This window comes from Prionailurus bengalensis, chromosome B1 (genome assembly GCF_016509475.1).
Source record: "Prionailurus bengalensis isolate Pbe53 chromosome B1, Fcat_Pben_1.1_paternal_pri, whole genome shotgun sequence".
Lineage (NCBI taxonomy): Eukaryota > Metazoa > Chordata > Mammalia > Carnivora > Felidae > Prionailurus > Prionailurus bengalensis.
In genome coordinates, this window is record NC_057344.1 from 126,281,847 (window position 1) to 126,307,691 (window position 25,845).

The window sequence follows — 25,845 nt, forward strand, 5'->3', positions numbered from 1 at the left end:
AGATCATTGCTAGACAAGTGGCATTGGGCCTCTCTGCAGGCCTGCCCTCAAAGATGAGCTAGATTTTCTATGTCCCAGGATTCTCATGGATTCTGGCATGGTTCACACTTCATCTTTTTCTCTCTTTACACGTACGGTCCCTGTCCAGGAAATAGGCGAGCTTAGAAATGGGCGAGAAGGGCTCTGGTATCCATTGTCTCATCAAACCCCAACTCCTAACACAACTTTTCTAGGAGCCTACTCATCCAATGCTGACAATTTCCTTCTCCTTAGGTCTTCCAAATTCATCTGATTTCAACATTATCTAAACAAAGCAAATGGAGTTATCCTTCCACCCTCCCATGAATGGGAAACTTCAGTGCCTCCGGGGGCACACAAGCAACTCCTTTTGGTTGTAGCAAAGGTTTTTACCCCTGAGGGAGATCAAGGCAACTTTCTGGCACTTCTCCTCAGCATCCATCACTTCTTTGCATTCAATAACCACCTGAAGGTCATAATGGTTTCAATGCTCAGACATCTGCAAACAGACTTTTGCCTCCTTTCCCTTAAGAGTTTAACAAGAAAATCTTGAATTTTAGCATGTGTAAGAATTACTGAGCAAATTCATATACATAAAATATATAGTATTCTTCATGATTGACTTAAGGCTTCTTCAAAGGTAGTTTTAGCTGTAATTATTTTAATTATTCTAAATCTCAAACTTTACTTCAATGGTTCCACTAATAATACTTGTGAATGTCATTGCTTACATTATAATGCCACATATGTGTGATCTGTTTTTATTGTGACCTTTATATATGGAAACTTACCCAAAATAGTAATGCTCTTTGAATGACCACGTGGGATCTGCTATTTAGTACCATCATACAAACGGAAATAATGTAGTATTTGCACTAATCACAAGTTTTAAAATGAGTCAATTTTAAGATATTGTTGGGAGCTTCAGGCTTTGAAAATTATGATATAAAATGCAAAGAAATGCAATCAGACAAGTTTCTACCAGAAAATGAAAAGAGTTCATTTTTCACTCTGCAGCTCAAATCAGCGTTAACATGACATTTATGTATCTTTAAGCTTTAAATCAGTGCTGCACAGTGGGGGCGAGGTGGGAGGCTATCAGAATCACCCAGGAAGCCTTTTCAAACTACACTAGCCCTCCTCTCCCCGCAGCCCCTCCTCCCCCTGAGATTCTGCCTAAGATGTGTCTCTGAACTTGAGCAACGCCATCTGTTCACTTACAAATAGGCATTTTTATCTCCAAAAGGGCAGGTTTTTACACATGAGCCTCTAACACGTATAGAAAAGGGGGGGGGGGGGGAAGGGGACGGCAGGGACCCTGAAACATACATCAATGACAATCTTTCAACTGAATGCTGACATGTTAAAAAATGAATATGTCTATATTTCCTGTGTGATATATTCACTCAGTTAGCCCCTTGTACTAATGAGATGAAAATTGCTACTTTAAATACTCATATAGGTCATACTCATATAGGTCAGTAAGTTTCATTCTGAGGGTTTTTCATAAATTTAAGCTTCATCCGGTGAGATTTTCACAGGTGCAAGCATTTGTAGAAATAAAAGGGTGTGGCCAACTCAGCTCAAATCAACTACCACTATTAGAAAAGCATGGTGGGTAACACTAACTTGGTATCACAAGGAGCACTAAAAGCCATTTATATGATACACACGTTTCCCATTCCTTAAATTCCTATGACAACTGTGTCACATTCCCTCGAGTGTATTTTTTCCCTTTAAAAAACATTGTGAAAATTTGTAGATATTGTTCTATTCTCCACAGAACTGACCTTTGAGGACTCCTTTGCTGCAAGCGTTATCTTGACTTTGTGAACATAAGGTACAAACATAAACACATACGCTGCTCAAGTTTTTATAATAACATAATTGAAACATTTTATTCTAGTATGCTCTTGCTGCATTTTTGAGTTATGGAATACTGTTGAGTTTTTTAACTAAATATTCATAAATTACAATGTTTCATTTTTTTAAAGAAAAATATGCATGGAGATAACACATTATGGTATTTATGGAATGAAAATATTCTAAATATTACAAAGATATTTAATACACAAATATTTATATCTGTGAAATGACTGAAAGATTTCTGAAACTTCTTTGACAGTAGATGCTTATTTACTGAAATATAATAATAATAATTTTTAATAGAGCTAACATTAATGTTTACTCAAACCCACACATGGTTATTAGTGCTTTATGTGAATTAATTTGTTCACCTCTTACAACATTATAAGACAGTTACTATTACTATCCCAATTATAGATAAGAATGCTGATGCAATACTTAGGGAATTTTCTTTAAAAAAATTTTTTTTTAATGTTTATCTACTTTTGAGAAAGAGAGACAGATGGACAGACAGAGTGTGAGCTGGGGAGGGGCAGAGAGAGAGGGAGACAGAATCCAAAGCAGGCTCCAGGCTCTGAGCCGTCAGCACAGAGCCCGACACGGGGCTGGAACTCATGAGCCGTGAGATCATGACCTGAGCCAAAGTCAGATGTTTAACCAGCTGAGCCACCCAGGTAACCCCTTAGGGAATTTTCTAAGGTCACAAAGTTAGTGAGCAGCACAGCAGGAACCTAGAACCCAGGCACTTTCACTAAAGGGTGAGGGTTCTGAAACACTTGACTGTCAAGGTCCACTGATACTCTGTGGCTCATCCTCATGTTGAGTCCTGTTGGCTCTTCAGAACACAAATGATTCCCACCATGGCCCATAGCCTCCCAGAATGAGTATCATTGAATTTACCATATCTTTCAAATCAGTGCTATTATGTATTTTTTGTTTTTTGTTTTGTTTTGTTTTGTTTTTGTTTTCATTAAGGGCATCCTGAATGCTTCTCGCACACAAAATTGCCTTCAGAATGAAGTTTCTCTTTTTAAATTTTTTTCCACTAAGGCATATTACGTTGATGTAAGATGATTGTGCTATATCCTCCTCTTATCCCATAGGATTTCTATACTCTCTTCCCTCATAAGTAGATCTCATGGAAAATGAAAGAAAAAAAAATTGCTTGACTTCCTTCCTCTTCCTTTCTATTTCTGCTTTTTGCCACAATACCTGGAGAAATACATAATGAGAGTTGGTCTTCTGGGCTTTTCACTTCTGTGTATTATAACCTCTAAATCATCAAGTTTAATGACCTCCATCTTAATTAGAAGTGGCATCTTTTCTATACTACATAATCTACTTTTTAAACTCATTGTCCACAGACATGGAAATTCTATCTTGGAAATCAAAAACTAAATATGAATTCTTTTTCTTATGTACTTTCTGCCCAAACCATAGATGTGCCCACCACCTTCATCTTTCCCTTCTTCCTTTGTTAAATGAATAGGAAGTCTATTCTGTTCATTGAAAGGCAAAAGAGAAGAGCTCATTAACACATTTAAAAATATTATCCTCTTCTATATGTTGACCAAGTTAGCTGTTGTTAAAGAATCCAAAGTGTCTCAGAACCAAACTCAAGTCATACATGCCATATAAATTTCTATAAATAGAAATAAGCCATATATTTATAGAGATATTGATAGAAGGTGATATAAACGTATGCAGGCATCAGAGAAGGGCTAACTACTTCCAGCTGTAGGGCTCAGGGAAAACTTTATACTGGGATGAGCATTTGAACTGGACTTTAAAGAATGGTTAGTCTACTTGTAAGAAAGGATATTTCAGGTAGAGTAAAGATAATGAGCAATGCAAAGAGACTTGAAGATATCAATTTCCCAGGTAATAGGCTGTGACCAGACAAAAGATTTAATTCTTGGGGCACTTGGGTGTCTCAGTCAGATAGGCATCCAACTCTTGATCTACTCAGGTCACAATCTCACTGTCTTGAGATCAAGCCCTGCATCTAGCCCCATGTCAGGCTCTGTGCTGAGTATGGAGCCTGTTTAAGATTCTCTCTCTTCTTCTCCCTTTGCCCCTCCCTCACTCTGTCAGAAAGAAAGAAAGAAAGAAAGAAAGAAAGAAAGAAAGAAAGAAAGAAAGAAAGAAAGAAAGAAAGAAAGAAAAAAAGAAAGAAAGAAAGAAAGAAAGAAAGAAAGAAAGAAAGAAAGAAAAAAAGAAAGAAAGAAAGAAAGAAAGAAAGAAAGAAAGAAAGAAAGAAAGAAAGAAAGAGGAAGGAAGGAAGGAAAGGAGGGACAGAGGGAGGGAAGGAGGGAAGGAGGGAGGGAGGAAGGGAGATAGATTTAATTCTTGGGAGAATGGAAGTTGACCATGCCAAGGGCATGTGAGTTTCCAGTACCTGTGTCTAGATATCAACACCTCTCCTCAGATAACTTATTTTAAATATTCTTGGGAGATTTAAGCCTTCTCAGGTATTCAAATACATTTTCTTCAAGTTAGTTGGCTCTATCTCCTACAATCACAAATTTCTTCAATAGATTGTTTCTAATCTATAACCACTGCTGTGTGTAGTCTTTGGATGAAGTAGTTAACAAAATGAAAAGTAAACCATTGCCTGTAAATGGTCTCGTTGTATTTTTAAAAAGCAACATGTCAGCAGACAAAACCAAAACAAAACAAAAATGAACAAGCAAACAAGCAAAAACGGTAGATGAAGGATGAGGTCCTCTTTGACCTCACTGGTGTCAGAAATGCAAGGTAAAATTTACCTTTGAAACTCATAATCATCAAGAGATTTTCCTGGTTTCACAAAAATATAAAACAGCAAAAGACAATAAAAATGCCATTTATTAAATTAAAATACACATACATTTATTGTATCATTTACTCATTTGTTTGTTTATTTATTTTTTTCATTATGCAGCCAGGGTCCTCTAAGAGTTAGGCATTGGAGTAGGTAGTGTTGATGATTCAAATACTACAGTAGAGTAAAATCCTTCTGAGAAGCTCAAAGTCTAGACAAGCAACATATGTCAACAAACAAGAAAGTAATTTTAAAGGCTTTATTCTTAAGAGTACCGAACTTGTAATTTTCTCATAAATCGTAATGCTTTGTTGCCCACTGATCTTACTCTGCAATACCAGGCTGGTAGACCATATGGGTGATAATCTGAACCATTGTTGCTTCCTCACTATTAACTTCATCTCATTCTTCTTAACTTTTGTTTCACAGGGTTCTATTTAAAATACTTGTGGAATACTCTCAAATTGTTTTACTCTTTCTTGCCCTATATTTTTTTATTTATTTTCCTCAATTCTATAAGACAAAAAATGTATTTCCTTTTCTCTCTTCTTTGTTCAATATATTACTAAAACAAACCAAAGAAAAAAACAATCATGATTAAGATAAGGCTAGTTAGCACTAATGTAACATCTATGTTAAGGAAAATAAAGTCTCCCTGTTTCCAGTTGAAATTAGACATGAAGTAGAAGGAACGGTTTCATTATTGACAGTTGTTGGAAGTATGAGAGTAACAGAAATCTCACAAATATTTTACATTTTCTTCCTCTCTCTCCGTAATTTATACAATAGGTATAAATACCACGTTTTGTTTAATTATAAATTGTTTGACTGAATTATATATTCTGTAATATTGTTTTCCTTACACATGTTTAATAGGATTCTGTAGGCTGAATTCTAGACCATAATTATGGCATATTTCTATAAAATAAAGCGCTACACATTTCTAACAATGAACTTGCAACTAAATTCAGAAAAAAATAGAAAGTAAAAGATTTCTAATCTGTAAGAAATATTTTAGGTTATACATTATAAGAATTTCTTATGTATTTGTTTTTTAACATGTTTGTTGATTACCTTTTCTGTGCCAGACACAATGTTAGGGACTATGGAAAAAATAAATATGGTTATATAAGCAAAATATTGCTGCATCATTACAATATTGCTTGAGCAAACCATTTCAAGTTCCAGTGAACACAAGTAGTCCTAAGAAATTAATGTATCCTCCTCACCCTTTAAATCTTATTTCTAATTCATTAATGCCTTTAATTAAGTTGAAGGTAGTTTACTATTGCAAGTAGCTTTTCAGGGTTACATAGTTTATTTTTAATTATATCATGAATATTTAATACTATAAATTTTTCATCCTGTGTTCTAGAATTAGTAACCACCATCCCACTTGAATGTTGTGTATATGTCCTCTTCACTTGCTATCTGTCTACTACTAGTTATGTTTCCAGTCTCAGTGCTTCTCATCTTGATTTTGGGGAATAAATTTTGTGATTTTTCTCCCCCCTTCAGTCAATTTTACACATTGATGCAAGACATTGTCATGGTAGCATCTCATTGCCTAAAACCCTTTGGTAGCTTTCTGGTATCCCCATACTGTAGGCTAGTCCACATAGCAAACCATGAAAAGCCTTCCAAAAATTAGTTCTATCTTCCTTTCCAAATTTACCTTGTGGTATTTGCCTGCATCTAGACAAACTTGAATTCAAATCTAAATCTGGACACTATTACAGCTAGGCAAGTCACTCAACTCTACTAAGCATTGATTTCCTCACTTGTGCTTAAAATGAAGATAGTAATAATACCTACTTCATGTATACTATTGTGTGTATTAAATGAATGTCTATATCTATGTCATTTATATCTATCTATCTATCTATCTATCTATATCTATCTATCTATCTATCTGCCCAATGAGTGTTCAAAATTAACAGAATTTTTGGTAATTATAAGTAGTATAAGTAGTAGCTTTAAATATAATGCTATACTGCTGTCTGTGCTCCAAAATAAGTCACTCAGTACTTGACATACATGTTCCACTCTTCTTTCCTTCTTTTGCCCCAGTTGTTTCTTCCATCTAGAATGCCATCCTCTGCAACTTAGCTAACGCAAATTCTATTTACCCTTCAAGGTTCAGGCCTAATGTAGTATCATTTAAGACTCTGCTGGTCATTTCAGTTTGAAGTAAGTGCCCTTTCCTCTTATCTCCATCAGCCATGGAGGCATACCTCTCCCGCTGCACTTCTCAGAATTACTCTATGTAGGTCTCTAGCCTGTCTTACTCTACTAGCTTATTAGCACTACAGGGGAGATTATCATCTGATTTATCTTGACCTTCATCTGAGGACATGATTTCTTACACCATGCATATCAGACACTTCTTGCTGTGATAACGCTGCATTAAAAATCACCCCAGATCTCAGTAGCTGAAGAAACATGCATGTTTTTTTTTTCTTCTTGCTCCTGTGTCATTGGGTCTACTGCAACTCCATTAAGCAGGCACCAGGTTCCAGGCTCCACATCTCTCCATGTGTCTCTCATCCACCTTGGACTGATGGTTACCTAGGAAATGTTATTCTAATGACTAGTGACAGGAGCACATGAAAACAAGTAGAAGTAAACAATGAAAAGAATTGGCACACTTTAGTTTCTGCCCACATTCGCTGGCAAAAGCCAGTCTCGGGGCTAAGCCACCATTGGTGAAGCAGGTAAATCCATCCCACCTATGGAGAGTGAGACAGCAAAGGCAAAAGTCAATTCTCTTAACAGGAAAGGAGCAAAGAATCGGAACAATGCAATCCCAGCAACTATGTTTACTCCAGAACTCTGTTTTTTAAGGACAGAAGTTCCCCATAATGGACTTTGGGAAAGAGGGCCTAAGGCAATGAGGAATTAATAAACAGGTTTTTAGGACCGTAAAATGATAATATTTGCATTTTAGAAGGTCATTTTAGGGTGTGCAGAGAGCATGGATTGGAATGTGAGGGCAGACTAGCTACCAAGGAAGTAATTACAAGAGACCATTGGGGAACTTGCCAATATATTGTGTGTCTGTGGGGCTGGAGATAATGGAGTAGGTCCTGGAGACCTTCAAGTAGTATAATGGGATGGATTTAGTAATTGAATAGGTAATGTGGGCAGAAGGGAAGGACATACTGAGAACAGCTCCAAGTTTACACTAGGGTGGTATAATTCATGTATAGAGAGCCATACCACTAGTGCTATTCTTTAGATGATTATGCAAATTAAGTACAATAGACAATATTGAACATATCCTATCACAATAACGTCCTAAGCATAGACACATTACAAAGCACTTTTACACACATTTCATCTTCAGCACAACTTTATGTGTTCATATTTTTCCCATTTTGTATAACTAAAAAATTAAAGTATAAAGAAGTTACAAGACTATGTGAGCAAATATATTAGATAAATAGAAACTTAAATCCATGTTTCCTGATTCAGAATCTTCCCACCATTCCATAAAGTATCTTATGTCTTCAATCTATAACACAAGAGAAACCACCAGAGTCCAATTTGGTAGATAAATTTAAAATAAAGTGCAGTATTTGAAAGCTCTAATAAGCGATTATTATACCTATCCCTAGTCATCTTCTGAGTTACATATCATATTATTTTCCTTCTAACTTTGAGCCATTCATCGTTTTCTCTTCCTTAGAGCAATTAAAGTACGGGACACAAATGCAGAAATCATACGGGATTTTATTTCCTTCTCTTCATTTATTCTTCGGTTCCCTATCTTCTTTTCTTTTTGCCTTCCTACTTTTGTTCCTTGTATCCTTATTCTTTCTTTTCTCTCTTTCCTTTCTCCCTTCTCAGTCTTTCATGTTATCTTTCTTCATTTTTTTGTTTCTTTTTTCATTTGTCTGTTTGTCTCTTGTCAATGTTATCTCTATACCCCAACTATAAACTCCTTGAGGGAAAGATACTATTTCAGTACTATACACGTCTCAAAGCTCAGGAAATACACTCCAGTGGACTAAAGAATAGTCTTCTGGGCAAAATTGACTAGCCATTCTGTATCCTCATGTATAAAATGGAGATAATAATACAAGTGCAATACATATTATTGTGCTTCACTTTATTGTGCTTTGCAGGTATTGCGGGTCTTTTTTTTTTTTTCTTAACTGAAGATTTGTGGCAATACTGTGGTAAGCAAAACTATTGGCGCCATTTTTCCAACAGCATTTGCTCATTTCATGTCTCTGTGTCGCATTTTGGTAATTCTTGCAATATTTCAAAATTTTCAGTATTATTATACTTGTTAATGGTGATCTATGATCAGTGAGTATGACTAAAAGCTCAGATGATGGTTAGCATTTCTTAGCAATAAAGGATTTTTAAAATTATGGTATATACATTGTTGCTTTTAGACATAATGCTTTGCAGATATAATAGACTATAGTATAATGTAAACATAACTTTTATATGCACTGGGCAACCAAAAGATTCATTCAACTCACTTTATTTCTGTATTTGCTTTCTCGCAGTTGTCTAGAACTGAACTCGCAATATCTCTGAGTTATGAGGGTTAAATGAGATAGCACACATAAAAGAGCTCAGAATTGAATCTGACATGCTAAGTGATCAGTAAGTGTTAGTCATTACTAATATAGACATTTGTATCCATGGCTTTTGAATTATGAAAGGCAATGACTTTTCCCTTTTGCTTAAGCTGGTTTAAGTTGGGTTTCTACCACTTGCAACCAAAAGGGTCTTATCTAATACAATTACCATAAAGCATAAGGTCCCAGAGTGTATAGGTTTATGGCAGGCCAACTTCCTTTCTGTGGGCTGAGGCAGAGAAGGAGGATTGGCTCAACTGAATCTGGACCATCTGGCTCCTTTTAGTTGATGTCATCAGTAATTTTACCTGAGTATTTTTCCAACTCCTAGTTAAGAAAAGTTTTCTCATCACCGTCTTATTTATATTCACTAAAATCCTCCTTCTGCTATGTTGCCAGTTAATAATATCTCTGGTATGATTATTTGTTTTTAAATACACATAAAAATACAAAAAGTGGGGAATTACACATGAGAGAATAAAATGAAAGAAAATATTTCTATAATTAAAATATATTTTCTATTGTTTTCAATGTCCCTAAGCCTTAGGCTGTAAACATTCACATACTAGTTTACAGAAAATAATATTATAACTAAGCAGTCTACATGCTAAATAGCATACTTTCTTGGTGTAGATTTCTGGAGGGATATGCAAGGGATTTGCATGTTTAATTCCCATTAGCACCTGTCACTGGGATTTATTATCCCAGAGTTAATTCTCCACTCACTGCAGCCAAGAAAAAGGAAGCCCTTGTACATGGATTTAAATGAAGCTTTTTATTTTTCAAAATGCGATGAATTTCATGTTTGCTCCTCAAACACCTGCAGTAGTCCAACCTGGAAAAAGTCATATTTAAATTCATTTTTGGTAAAAATTTGCCCTAACTTGATTTTATTCAACAATTAGAAAAGCCTGTTCATAATCTGAAATTTTTTCTTGGAGGAAAAAAGAAGTTTTAATCAAGGACTTAGGTTGGTTTTAAAATTCATTGGCTCTCATTCTTCCATTCAATATTCAATAAACATTTATTGACCACCTATTATGTGCCAGGCAGTTTTCTAGGTTCTGAATATAGAGTGGTTAAAGTACTAGGAAAAAAAATTCCTCCCCTCAGGATCCTCCCTTCTGTTGGGGAGTATGCATGCATACATATACACAAAAACATAGGCATACACACAGACACACATATACACACATATGTATACACATAGACACACATAGACACATACACATATATTTATGAAGACATATACACATGTACACATATATGTTTATATAGAAGGACTGCTATGTAGAAAATCAAAGCAAGTGAATTCAATTGAGTGTTAAAAGATATATGCTATTTTAGGTTGTTGGTCAGAGAAGGTCTCTAAGCAGTGACATTTGAGCCCAGATCTAAGTGAAGTAAGTTAATAATCCAATGCTCAGAAGCCTATGAAACACTGCATTATCTATTTCATAAAGAAAAAAAAAAACAAGCAGAATGTTGATACACAAGGTAAGTTCCATCTGCAACCATAGATTGTAGAAAACTCACCTGCTTAATAAGGCTGATGCATCTGCTGGTACTTTTCCTGTCCTTGTTCTTATGCTCTTACTCCCCACTCTGTTTTCCATCTCATTTCTACATGCCACGTCTCAAACCATTCTCCTGCCCTCTTTAGGCTGAATTTCAGTATTGAACTACTTTTTCCTTCCTGTCTCTTCCTCTTTCTGTCAAAGAATTAATTTCATGCAGTATCTTTGAGCACTTCAGTGTCCCAAACAGGATTGTGTAACAATTTAATTCTATTTAACTAACTAGACTTTGAGGATTCTTCCCTATTGAAACTTTATGACAATCAATCAGTCAATATTGATTAAGCACCAACTATATGTTGGGCTCTGTGTTAGGAGCCGGGGATGAAATGATGAACAAGGCAAAGTCTCTGCCTTACAAGAGTTAAATGCTAGCTAGAAAAGATAAGCAATAAAATTGTAAATGAGTAAGCAAAAAAACTTTCAGATGTTACTACAATGATAGTGAGTATATGTGAGGATTTCTTAGTATCTAAGCTGCTGTCCTTCCTGGAAAAATTGTAAAGACAGATATGAAATATAATCACAGCTCCTTCTGGTGATATAATCCTCAAAATAAATAATGGGCATAAGCTGCCTAGCTGCACTGTCCATCATAGTTGCCACTAGCCATGTGCCTATTAAAATTAAATTAATAAATTACATTAAAATACCAGATTTGTACTAGCCACATTGCAAGTGCTCAATAGCCACATGTGTCTAATGACTATCATTTTGGAGAGCATAAATATGAACATGTTCCTCACTGCAGAAAGTTCTGTTGGACAGCACTTATCTAGATAGCATGCAGCTGATGAAGCTCTTTCATCAATGGCAAGAATAGTAGCTAACAATTTCGTGTCAGGTGCTTCACATATCTTGAACTCCTTGATTTCTCACAAAGCCCTATAAGAGAGCTACTGGTACTAGACCTATCTTATAGATATAGAAACCGAGGCACCTAGTTTTATTGTTCAATATCTGTCAGCTAGTCATAAGAAATGCTAAGAATTGAATCCAGACAGTCTGGAGTCAGAACCTACCCTCTTACCAAAAGATCCTGGCATCTGGTATGGGTAAGGGAAAGTGAAGAGGGTAAAGGAGAGATTTTAGCATGACGGGCAGCACCTCCACAGGGGGAAAAATGGCCAGATTTGTCAATGTCTTTGCCAAGTATGACCTTTTCAAGATCTATCAGACTCATCCAAGACAGGTCTTACTGGCTAAAGGTTTAGATGGAGGTTGGCAGGCAGAATCATGGAATGCCAGCACTGAAAAGAACTTTAAAGCCATGTAATGAAATATTTCATAGATGAAAAAACTGAGACATGCAGTTTACCTGACCTGTCCAGGATAACAAAGTGAGATCTCAAGCTTCCTGCCTGTGTGTGTGTTTACACATTACCCCCTTGGCACCAAGAGCTTAAAATTTCCATGATATATTATTTATTATTAGTTTAGGAGTGTACTAATCTTAGGAAGAGGTTTCGTTCTCCCCAGAATGTTGGACTTGCCAATGTGTATCGACCTTTTAATTCATCCACTTTTCCTTTTGTCTAGCCTGTCATTTTTTCCACCCATTCTTACATTCTTCCGTCATCATTGCAACAGGGATCCAAAACCTAACTACCCAGGCTAGTCTTTCCAAATAAATAAATAAATAAATAAATAAATAAATAAATAAATAAGGGGAAAAGTATAAAAATGCATAGCATCAGTTTGAGTTCTTACACCGTTAGGAATTTGGAAAATATGTCATAGGTTCCACCATCACTTTAAGTGAGTACCTACAAATTTTGTTGTGCATCGTTTCTGGGAGTTTCAGTATCAGGCATCGTCTCACCACCCTTTATATACTCAACATTGCCAGCCACCAGGATGCACGCAAATAAAGCTCTATTGAAGAATGAGTTTTCCTTTAGCTTTTAGTTTCTGTTCCACTACGGAGAAGTCATGGGCACCCAGAACATAAAGCAGTCTGAGTGGCGCTGACAACCCCCGGATTGCAGCGGGTTGGGACGCTGCAAATCTTCTTGCCTTCTTCCCACCACGCAGCACTTCAACTTGAGCCCGCACCCAGCTTAATCAATCACAAGACCCCAAGTGGTAGAGCGAGTCCAGTCCTGGGGAGTCTGGCTCAGGCTTTGCCGGCACCGTGGAGAAGCTGGCAGGCGGCAGGCTGAGCTCCAGTGGACACAGCCAAGAGGCTCGGGGCGCGCCCGCTGCGCTCTTGGAGTCCGAGTCTGGCGCACCGCGGGAGGCAGGCGCGCTCCCACTCTCCGCAGCCGCCTCTGCCCTCAGGTTTCTCTCGCCCCGGCTTCCGCGGGTGAACCAACAGCCGGTCTCCACCTCCGGCGCTGGGCGCGCATCTCCCTCCAATCCTTGCTTACATAACGCGGGCGGGCGCGCTCCCGCCGCCGCTTACCCCCCAGCGGAGTTGGGCTGCGCCCTCCACGCCTCCGTGGCGAGCGCCTCTGCGCGCCCGTGCGCCCCACGCTAGGAAGTGACTCTCCTTGGCCACCCAGCAGCGGCAGCCTGGACGTCTCTCCGCCGGCGTGAGCTAACTGAGATTGGAGACCAGAGAGCCTCACTGTGCCCAACTCCCTCCCTCAGCTCCCACCTCCTCCCACTTCTCGCTTCCTCTCCCTCCGCCGCCTCCCCCCACCCCCTTGCCTGTGTGTGTGTTCGGCACTGAAGAGGGGACCCGGAGAGCAGTCCAGGCTCGGCGCGCGGCGGAGCTGCGGCTGCTCCTGCTGCTGGGGGCAGCGGCGAGGTGGCCGCCTTGCGCCTCCCCGGACTTCCCAAGTGGGGCAGAGCAGCCGCTCGCGGAGCCGCCAGTTAGAAGGCACAGGGAAAGAGGGACCGCCAAACTCCTCCTCAGCGTCTCCTCTCCACCCCCTTTTGGCTCCTGCCCTTGGAGAAAGTGGAGTGTGGCTCTTGGTTATCATTATTTCTTCGGACTGCTTCGCGGTGCACGGATTCTCCTGCTTCCCAGTGGGGTTTTCCGCTGTTGGCGCGTCTCTCCGTGTGGTTCCGCCCGGCACACCTCTGTCGACGATGAGGAAAGGTCTCCCGGCGACAGCGGCCCGCTGCGGACTGGGACTGGGATACGTGCTGCAAATGCTCGTGCTACCTGCCCTGGCCCTGCTCAGTGCCAGCGGTACCGGCTCGGCCGCTCAAGGTAAGAGGGTCCGCCAAGCTCTGCGGCCACCTCCCTTCGCTTCTTCCTCCCCTCCTTCCTCTCCTCCTCCCCAGTTCTCCTTGGCTTCCTTAAATCGCCTCCTTGCTCTCAACTGGAAATCAGCTTACATTCCACTTTCCCAACTAGTCAAGAAGCTTCATTATTTTTAATCCATCTTCCAAGATGGGCACGGATGGACCAGGGACGCTCGGGGTGTGGACACGCATCAGTCTCTGGGCATGTGGGCGCCTTGCGTATCTTTCGCACTTTCCGCTCCACATTCACACGTTGTGGCATATTGTACACACGGAGGTTTGGAGAGACTCTTGGTGCGGGTGGCTGTGTGGTATGCCATGGGTGCACCGCGATGCGCAGAGGCTCCCCGCGCTGAGCCACATCTGGGGTTGCGGGATCTTCAGGGAGTCTCTGAGCACGCTAGACGCCGAAGGGCGTTCAGCTAAGGAAATGTGTCCATTACCGCCGAGGACCCACCAGCGCCCGTGCCACTCTGCTGCTGCTTGGGGCGCTGTGGACATGCACAGCGCAACCCGGACCCGCCACCCAGCCTGCGGCAGACCCCGGGCCGTGCACGCCTCCACACTCTTACCCTTTCCGTGTCTCCCTCCCAGTAAGCTATGGAGAAACTTAAAACCCAAGAGCTCTGGGGGAAACGGACTGGTTGTTCAAACCAAATACGAAACTCCCCCCGGGGAAGCGGGCCAGTTTATAACTCTGACATTTTAATTTAACGCGTCTGAGCTTTAAAATAAGTGTCCGGGGCCTTGGGCAAAACAGGGGTGGGGAGAGGAGCGGTCAGGAGTTGAGGGTGGATGAAGAAGGAGGGGAGGCGCGGGGGCTGATTGCCAAGCTCCCTTCGTGTCCCCCGGGTTTGAAGTGGTAGCGGCAGCTTCAAGCCTTCCGAGCCCAGGAAGCGGACTGGAAGGGAGACGGAGAGGAAGGAGCCAACGTTTGCCCCCTCTGGGGTGTGTTTCGGGTCACCTGGGCCCCCAACCTTCTGGCCCAGCCGAGCGCCCACCTCGGTCTTTTCGACCAGTTCTCTGGTGGTCGCTGGCTCAGGGGAGGCAGCTGTTTTTCGGTAGGGTGGGGGTGGAGGAAGCGTTTGCAGCATTCGGAGGTGATTCAGGGATCCCATTCTCTCGGTTACACTCCTTTCCAAATTTGGAGAGCAGAGGAGGTGCAGCGTTCGCCTCAACTCCCCCGGCGTTGCTCTGTGGCTCTGACACTCTGGAGGTTCCCGACTGCATGCCCTCTGATCTGCGAAGGCACTGGGGGAGTGGGCGTTGGAGGTGGAGGGGAGCGCTGAGCGTTAGCGAGTGTGGTCCGCACGAGGAGGTAAGTGATTAGCGAGGCTTTGTGAATTAGCGATTGCTACTTGGGGAGTAAATTTTGCCCTTGCCTAGCTAAGTAGCCACGCTCATAAATCCTTCCTTCCCTTCTTACCAGATGCCTCCCATCTCCGAGGTTCTGTCCTGGTTTTCTTATGCAAACTCCCAGAGCCCGTCTGTCCATTTTACAAGGGAGTCTTCTGGAGAATCATAGGAACTTGTTGTAGGTTTCTTGAAATTGGTGGGAAGTTCTGTGGGTAGCAGCCAAGGGTGTTTAGAGAGGGGTGTTTGGAAGTTTAAGTGAACAACCTGATGAATAGTCGTGGAATCAACACCGAGACGCCCTTGTGGGATTCGACTACTGTTACTGGGCGCACAAAGGACCCAGCCACAGGGTGGGGCTCAAGGGGCGATGGGGGGACTGGACGATGGGAGACCTGTTTGGGAAAAGGACAAGTTAAAGACCCCCAAGATGCCAAACAGGAGATCTAGGATTCTTGCCGAGAGCTTACTACAGCCAAATTAAAAAGACTGGGTCGGAAAAAAAAAAAAGATCAATAAAGATCATCACACAGGAGATTGTAAGTGGATTCATATTGAAAGAAGGGAGAGAGATTAAAAGAAAAAGATGCTCAAGACAGGCTGAGCGAGCATGTGGCACTTGCACTTTTCTGATAGATCAGGCAATCCAAGACTGAACCTGCTCCTCTAATCTTAAATGGGAAAATAAAATGTATCCTCGTGGGTATGTGCATTTCAGTGGTGTTCTCCATTTAGTTTAGTTCTTTCCATGCCTGGTGGACATGCTTATGTTTGAATCTTGTGGTCTAGAAAGACGCTATAGACTACTTTTATCTTTGTCATCCTCCATGTTTCAGGACACCAGCTCTTCCTGTGTTGTCGGTTAGGTATTAAAATGTAGAAAGCACCAAACTCTATCAGCTGCAATCACCATCATTCTGATCCATTTCCCCGGCGTGTTTACTGTTGAACTACTATTACACTTTATTCTCAGAAGCATACTTTTATATCGGTCTGGCAGTCAGACTTCCTTTTCCTTCTAATTTCTTCTTTGGCCTCTGTCTTTGGACTAGAACACCGGGGAAACCTAAGACAATGTTGCTTCCTCAAGGTCTGATTTTCATGTGTTGAACACTTGAAGATGGAAATGAACTATTTTTTTATGAATGGAAGTACATATGCAATTAAGATGAGAGAGTTAATTTAAGTACTTGACAGTGTGGATGAGATTTATTCTGTTAGAGAAGTACTAGAAAAATGAGAAGTTTTAGAAAATATGTGTGTCTTCACAAATTGCCAAAAAAACAACAGATGTTTAAGATTTAAAACAAAAAAGCATAATAGGTATTATTTGCAAGTGTCCTGTGTTTTGTAACTGTGGTTTGCATAAAGACAACTGGCATTTTATTTAGGTCCTTGGGAGATTCTCCAGGCTTTAGGCCACAACTTTCTCCTTTCTGGCTATGCCTTAATTGTTTCATTCAGGATTGCTGGAAACTCTTAGCTCCAGGGAATTTGTGTCATTTCTGACTTCCAAGAATGAAAGATTTTACTAGGAAAAGTGTGTAAGTGTGTGTGAGTGTGTGTGTGATGTGTGATATGTATTTGATCAGTGTACCTCAGAGTTAGTGCCCTCCTGTTATAGAAATGCATTTATTTCTGGATTACATAGCATCGATATTCTGCTTATCTAGCACCAACTAGTGTTATGAGTGTTAACATCACCAAACTCAGAACAGAAAATCAGTGAAGACTCTAATCATATTAGGAATATTTGATATTACTGTCAGTTACTTTATAATGTTTTTTTAAAGCAAATACTATACTTCTTCCTACAAAAGGGTAGAAATTACCTTCATGCATTTACGCATATTGGCTTTGGGGAGCTAGACAATTGGCATGAAGGATAACTGAATTTCATTACAGTTAAAAAAATGTATTTTCACCATGTACAGGAGCAGAGTAAATACATAAAATCACATTTGGAATTTTCAAAAAGGAAGAGAAGGCTAGTTTACTTTTGTTTAGAAAAAAAACGATTTCGGGCATTCTACCTTAAGGAATGCTTAAAACGCTTCAGAGGACAAACTTTTCAAGTACTTGCAAAGAATGAAGATCTATTAGATTGTTAACATTCATTAATTTCTTTTCCTTCTGTATTCTGGATCCTGGGGATTCAGGGTTCAACAAGACAAGTTCCTGGAATATCTCCCGTTTTAGTCTGGGAGCCCGGTGTCCTGATCAAAATTCATACTGATCTTCTTAAAGCAGACCCTCTAAAAACATAAAGGAGGCGTGAGTTCTATAGAGGCAAACCCTCCTAGCTTATTTAAAATTATTGTTGAGACTTAAAAATAACTGTTCTCTAATGTATGCTACCTTCTCCAATTAGTGCTAACAGCCAGAGTGTGCTCTATTAGGCCTTAACTGCATTTAGCACTTTTCTGATTTAGGTCATGGCTTTGCTGGAGCAGCAGAGGGAGTCACTCTCAGAAGAAACATTAAAATTACAGGCTGCAACCACTTCAAGAAGATAATGGGGAAGACAGTAGGGGTGGGGATTGAGCCATAGCCACCATGCCTGCAATTTTAACCTGCTTTTTTTTTTTCAGTTTGACTTTTGTATTTGTGGCAGTTAAAAACAAACCTGTTCACATTTCCCCACAAATTAGAAAGCTATTAGCTCATTTGGAGAGTGCATGAGAGAGTGCAGTTCTTAACAAACGGTCCTTGTGTCCATATTATGCCTCAGACAGTGCTATTTGTTAGGGAAACAGAGTCAAGAGATACCGTTTCAGTATAAGGAAGACAGACTTATAAGCATATAATTATAACTCACTGTCTACAAAGTAACAGTGAGCACAGGTGTAGTACTTTTTGGAATCAAGTATCAACGATTGCAAACATAAGTCAGGCTAGAGTTCTAGGGGCAGTGGTAGTGGAGTTTCCAAAAATTCTATCCAGAAGAGCTTAAGGACGGCAGTTGGGTTTGAAGTGGGATGTTCTTATGCAAAATGTGCATTGCAGTTGTTTATTGATATTAAATCTTACTTAGATTTAATGTACGTTTGGTCTGGTTTTGGGGAGGCACAAGCTAAGGGGCTGTTAGTGCTATGTGCCCATTCTTCGGGTTAGCTGATCAATGTCTCCTAATCCTGCTTCTCCCACCCCCTAGTTGTGTGGCCATGGGTGAGTTAATTCCCTTCATCTGTGCCTCAGTTTCCACAGATGTAAAGTGAAGATAATACATACTATAAGTCCTGTTATGATTGAACGAGCCAATACATGTGACTTGTTTAGAGCCATGCCTGGCCCACAGAAAGTAAACATTATTCTTTGGCTTTTAACTCTGTAAACCACTGGCAAAGAAATCTAGAAGTTAAAGAAACTCAAGGCCAATGATTCTGAACTCAGACTGGGGATTGCTGCAGACACTGCTTCCCCAAAAGCAACAAATGAAGCTGTCTGAGGTGATGTTCCAAAATAGATCACTGCAAACTCCTGGACAGTGACGTGCATGGTTCCTTGAACAGTCTGGGGGAAGCTCTCTCCCTTCATAACCCCATTTCTTCCTTTCTGCTCTCTCTGGGAAAATTAACCTAATGCCAGTTCTAAAAATGACATGTTGAGTCACCGCCTGTTAAGTCCTGGCTGCAAGCTCTACCCCTGACTTTCTATCTTTACAATGAATATGGAAAGATAACTTTTCGTAAATCCATGAATACTTTTGTGGGGGAAAAAAAAAACATGCCAAGTCCCAGGTTTTCAGATAAGGGTTTAGGGAAAATCAACCCTTTATGCAAATGTCAGTAGTTTTTTTCTTAAAAAAAATAGGCGAAGGTGAATAGTCTAAAGAACATAATTGAATGCATATTGAAACAACACAAAGAAACATATAGAAAAATAGGTTGACTTGAAGGCAAAGCACATTCACCAGGACTTTTCATATGTTCGAATTGTATTTGCATAGAAAGTTTTAGTATCATAATTTAGAACAACCTGGATAATCTAGATAACATATTTTGAAACTTTTACATTTAATTACTTCTTATTATTTAATGGTTATTGCTATTTTTTCATGTTTAGTGGAAATGTTGTTTTCTGACAAACTTTTATGATAACACTAGAGATTTGTGGGGAATTTTGTGTTAGAGTTAAAACAGATCTTTCTCCTATAGTATTTTCATGGTGCTTTTAATTTTTGATTGCCTATTCTACACTTACAGATCCCCAGATTTCTCACTTGCTGTCTTTGTTATCCTAACTTCTTAAAGTTATGTATGGACTCTTCTTTGATTTTATATTTTATCCGGATTTGGTATTGCTTTATGTATTTGTGGAAGAGGGCTAGGTGAAACCTACACCTCAGGTATTGTCCCAGTATTGCATAGTTCAGGGATATTTGCACTAGAACAGAAACTCACAGAAACTCAGTGCTATTTTTATGTGACTTACTTTAAAGTGGAGTAAGTTTGTCTTGAGTAATATTAAAACACTACTCTTTCCTTTTTTCTAGGTCTTAAAAAGAAAATTAATATTTGAATAATTCATAGTTTTTCTTATTTTAAATATTTGTCATCCCCACATTTATGGAGATTGTAATAAAAAACATTTTTGGTAATAATTTTATAAGCTAACAGGATCAGAGATAGTAAACTTTTTTTTTCCTCTCTACCTGATTAGAGCTCTCAGGAGAATTTTTGCCTTTTCTTGAAAACCTAATACATCGATTATGTTGACAGTATTTTGATTCTTTATAAACAAAATGTTAGAAAACATTGTGCCATAATTTCAGATCTTTAAAAGGAGTTTTTGGTTGAAGGTGTAATGTGGTTTTTCATTTGGGGCATTCCTGCTGCCACAAAAGTTGCTACCTTAGGATTATATAATGAATTTTTGAAATACACAGAATGTCTCCAGATGTTAGAGGTACTTAAAACATGTCTAACCTTCTACACGGAGTTCATAGTGTTAAAGTTATGGCAATGTTCATTTAATCGAAGTTACAATTTAGAAAGTGAACTATAGCTTTAGAAGTGCCAAATATTCAGCTCTTTACCCTTAATGTCAGTATACCTTTTATTAGCAGTGAGCAAAAGTGCTTTGTGTGGCAAAAGTGATGTCTAATATCTGAAAATTCCAATGTTTGGAGAATGCCCTCTTTTAATTAAATGACAAACCATATCTCCTTGCAGTGTGGTAGGGGAATGTGAGAGTGAGGGGAACCAGGTGTTCTCTCATCCTAAATAGAGTTCTCTCATTCTAAATATGAAGGCCCAAAATAATCATGTTAACAGATGATATTGATTAATCAGATTTAATTCCAGACTCACCAGTCTTATTTATTTTAAAATGCTGTGAAGATAGGAGTGTTACCTTCATTAATCATTGTCATTTGGATCCTGTGGCTAGTTTCATTTCTCAGCAATTATGAAAGCCATAAAAATGCCTCATGTAGATAAACACGTATTATGTTTTCCTCTAAGGTTGTTAAACAACAGAAAGTCCCTCAGCACATTTAACACGTTTATTGATGAATGCTAACATTTCTCAGTTTTAGTCAATGTCTTAATTGATTATTTAATCATGAACTGCCTGAACACAACTATATATTTTTTTGTTTTTTTCTGTTCAGACAAAAAAACCTTATATATGAGCATTCCTTTCCAATAAAAAAACAGATTAGTGCTGGCATATTAAAATATATCTGCTGCCCAGTTATAAGGGCAAATATGTCCACGAATGGAAATGAAAGTGTTTTTCAAAATTCTAGAAAATTCGTGCATATAGTAATATAAAAGAGTAGTACAGAAGTATGCCATTTGCATAGAAATGCGGTCATTTTAAACTAATTCATAATGTATATTCTCTTAGACCATGGAAGTTTAGTGCAACATGATCAGGTGTGTGGTATAAGAATATCCACCTATAACTATAGGCATAGTGAATTATGTTCATGTATAAAATTAAAGCTAAAGGGAATAATTTTAGATAATTCCAATTCCTGAATTACAAGTGTATTACTTGTAATCAAATTGAATATTTTAAATCTTCTCTCTTAACTTTTTGGAATTTCAGGAACCTAAAAAAAATCCTTTCTAGAACTAGATTAAAGAGTACTCTTTAACAAATGGTATCCTCTAACTTTTGCAGGAAAGTAGAAACCCTAGTCAGTGACAAAAGCACTGCTATTGAGTTCTGTGTGATTTTCAGAGTCCTGTATCATATCTGATCCAAACCAAGTAAATAACCAAATTGCTACCACAACAAAAACTTTATGATTGGGAAGATATAGTAAATAATGGTCATTTCACTTTGAGGATTATGTCTGTATGAAATATGTTGACATTTTAATTTAGCTTTTGATAAAGGGAAAATGATATATTCTGTCTTCCACTGAATAAAGAGTTTACCAGTGACAAACATCGTGGCCACCCAGTGGAAGTGCTCAAGTTGAGCAAGCAGCAATCTTGAAGTCATTCTAAATAAAACGGTAATTACGCCTGTCGTTTTCTTTAGCAACTTTCCTTCTTCCTTCTGGATCTCCATAAGATGATGACAGGATATAAGCTTTAAAATGTATTAGGGATCAAACTCGAGGATTGAAAGAGCCTAAGACATTTCCCTGCCAGACTACCACAGCCATCACCACAGAGCTTGCAGCTTGGTGGAAAACAGAAGCCCGTTTCAGTAACCACTCTCAGAAGCTGAGGGGAAACAGGCAGGTTCAAATGATTTATTATTTTTGCTATCCGGAATAGAGACCTCAGATCAGTATTTCATGGTAATATTATTCAACAGTCCCTCTGACTTGCAACTTTTATCTAAATAAGCGTCTTGGTCCGCACCCATTTCAGTTAACGTAGCGGAAGAACTTGGAAAGTACCTAAAAGGTGTGTTCTTGAAAAAAGTTATGTTTAGATTTCCTTTGGACCTCTTTGAGCGGGATGTGCTTGCTTGAGAAATCTAGACTTAATTAGTGATATACTGATACATGGCGTCTGGCAGTATATTCTACTGACAGTCAAATATATAATTAATCCTTTAGTGGTCATTATATACAATGTGCTCTCATTTCCTGAAACTTTCTGTTAAATATTACCATTAATAAGAATACTAACATTTTGTTTTAAATCTCAGGTACACAAGCCTTTTTAGAATTTTGTAGGCATTCTTAAGGACCGCTCTTCCACAGAAGAATTTGCTTAATTGGAATTTTATCTTTAATATCATGATGGTACATTTAAAAGGTATTGCCAGTATATTTCTTTATTTATTGGTGAACGTAGGTATTATATTTGTTTAGATTTACATGTACGTGCATACATTTATGTCGACTCAGAAGGATCATAGTGAAGAAAGTTATAGCTTACTGACTATAACAGAACTAAAAAAATAAAGAGGAGTACTAGGAAAAGTGTTAGCAATAGATGTGTTTTCCCAGTAGGGGTGGGGGTAATCAGTTTGTTGGATTTATTCGAAATGACGATAATATGAAAGACACACGTCCCTTTTTATTGAATTATATAACTCTAAAATTATTTCCTAGGAGGTTATTTCCAGGCAGACTCTTAGCGAAATGAAGAGTTACAAGGAATAGACAGATATAGTTCAGTAATTCCCTGTGAGCATATATATATGCTGGCACAAATTGTGTGTGTGTGTGTGTGTGTGTGTGTGTGTGTGTGTGTGTGTATAACTATTTTTGTCTTATGAGAGTGTTTTCGAATAGGCTTGGCAATGTCTTTAGAGAGGAAACAGAACCTATCAAACAATGTAAACAAAACTTATTTTGCTTATAAAACAAATTCATAAATGTAGTCATTGACTAGGGAATCAAATGTAATCACTGCTTTATAACTGAAAAAAATTATACTCTACTTATCTGCAACAAGTTCCTTCCTCTCTGCCAAGTGCTAAGTCATTTGCATAGTGTCCACTAGAGGTGGCTCTCATTTGCTCAGTGGCTTATCCATAGAGACAAGTTGTCTCCTGTCTTCCCCACTTTCACTGGCTTATTTCAACGTGTTGAGAAATTCCCCTTGTTTCTTACTCAGCAGACTATAATTTGTTGACCAAGGGAGGACAATAACTTCTATGCATACGTGGGTAAAATCCTTCATCCGCACGCAGGACTCCCTCTCTGGGTACTCTTTAGAAGCGACATCATTTCCGTGGTAAGCACCTTGCCTCGGGTCACCTCTTTTGTGGACTGGTTGAAGGAGAGGTCAGTTATGTGGCCCTTCTCTGAATTCAGTGATGATTTGTTTCAACTTCTTAATCAAATATGGAGTTATGTTTCTAGGCTGCAGAATATTTGATTTTCTTGGATTCTCTTCAAAGCTGTACAGGTGACTTTATTTCCAGGTATCTCCATTATATCCATTGAAAGTTATTCAAATTAACTGACGAATGGATAAAGAAGATGTGGTTTACATATACAATGGAATACTACTTGGCAATGAAAAAAATAAAATCATGCCATTTGCAGCAACATAGATGGAACTGGAGGGTATTACGCTAAGTGAAATAAGCCAGTCAGAGAAAGCAGATATCATATGTTTTCACTCATATGTGAATGTTGAGAAACTTAACAGAAGTCCTTGGGGAAAGGAAGGGGGAAAAAAACAGAGGGAGGGAGGCAAACCATAAGAGACTCTTAAATACAGAGAACAAACTGAAGGTTGATGGGGGGTGGGGGAGAGGGGAAAGTGGGTGATGGGCATTGAGGAAGGCACCTGTTGGGATGAGCACTGGGTGTTGTATGGAAGCCAATTTGACAATAAATTATATTTTTTAAAAAAAGAAAGTTATTCAAATGAACTAAGATAAAGTTAGTTGAGGGGGGGAGGGTTGTTACTACTGAAAGAATATATAGAATTTCACTCCAGATAGAGGGGTAGTTATGCTTCCTTGCTTATATTCAGTATTGTATTAAATGCAGATTGATATATAAATATTTATATGACGCATCAACATGTGAATACGTAATAATTTGTGCCATACATTTTCACATCACTTGGTGTTTCTGAACTAGAGTTTTAAAAATATAAATAAATGCTAGGGTTCAGAATATTTTTTGTACGACCTCTGTCATACGTGTCATACATTCTTGGATGATGTGGGGTTCTCATAGCGAAATATGTAGTATTCTGCTAAGAATGGCAAAATAAATAAGAATGCCTCACAAAGTTTTGTGATTACAAGTCTAAATGCTAATGAGGGCGGTTGCCTGTTTAATGCTGAATTGCAAGGTTAAAAAGAGGGTCTTAAAGATAACAGCAGATTCCAGAGTCCTTGAGTTTGTTTTGCATTCAGTGACAGTCACTAAATTAGGGAAAGGAATGCTCAAACAACACACTTGAGGAAAAGTGATTTTTATAGAAAGGAGCCATTTCTGCTAATAGCCAGTAACTGCACGTAACCCCTCTGACATTAAAAGTCCATTAGCTAAGCCCAGTTTAAATAGCAGCTGATGCACTGTCAGCTAAATGTACATGGGAATTTTTTCATATAATGCAGTAATAGCAGTTCTATATTTTTTTCCCCTAAAACTACATACATTAAGTAAAACAAATGTCATCCGATAGCAGTGGCAGGGCTGCTAATAAACAGGCAAAGATTTGTGATGAAACAAAAGTAACAGTCTATATAACAAGAAGATAATAAATGGTTGGGATGGTTTTAAAAGGAAGTCTGAGAAAATTCATATGGAGAAGCTTAAGCTGACATCCAGAAAGAGTTGTTTCCTTAGAAGCACATATTAATGTGAACTACTTTGAGATATTCATTTTAAGTGAAGGGATTTTTTTTTTTAAACTGTTAACCTCAGTGTTTAGTTTTTCAGTGTACTTTGAAACTACAGGAAGCCCCCTCCCTGAGGCACTGTTATGTGTATAAATGGAGCTGGGGAAGACACAAGGTGATTGAGGGAAGAAAACAAGGGAAAAAGTGAAACCAGAGATATAATTTCCTATGTGGTAATATTTTAAGGTAATGATTATGGTACTATTTTTAAAAGCAATGTGATGTTGCCTGCAATGAAATCAAAAGTTAAAATGTCCATTTTATACACCCCCTCCCCCATTGTTTCCATCTTTGGGATATCTTCTGATCTCCATTTAAGTATCTGAAAGACAAGATGTTTTACTGCAAATTATATTAGAATCCAAGAATCTTTCGCAAGTCATCTTAAGAGAATTTTCAAAGACCATGTTCTGTAACTGTGAGCCCATTGTGGAGACGAAGCGTGAGGGTTGCTCAGTAATCTAGTGTGTGAGTGGAGAATAGGGCAGTGATTATCAGTGGCTGTCATGCTCACACAACTGTAAAGTATTACAAGAACCTCCATGCCGAACCCCCATTATCGGACCATTAGTGAAACACTGTGTAGGCAACAATGGAGAGCCCTGATTAAGCTTATAACTTCAATCACTTGGGCATAAGCTTTATGTATATT

At 38.8% G+C, this 25,845-nt stretch overlaps 1 protein-coding gene across 1 annotated transcript in view; it reads left to right on the plus strand.

The window, feature by feature from the left end:
* The first annotated feature begins 13,411 nt into the window (after window positions 1-13,411).
* UNC5C (unc-5 netrin receptor C) overlaps window positions 13,412-25,845 on the plus strand; it is a 357,267-nt gene continuing 344,833 nt past the window's right edge. Inside the window, 1 exon segment of the mRNA XM_043572041.1 lies at window positions 13,412-14,019. Coding sequence (XP_043427976.1) covers window positions 13,896-14,019 — 124 coding nt within the window. The 5' untranslated portion in view covers window positions 13,412-13,895.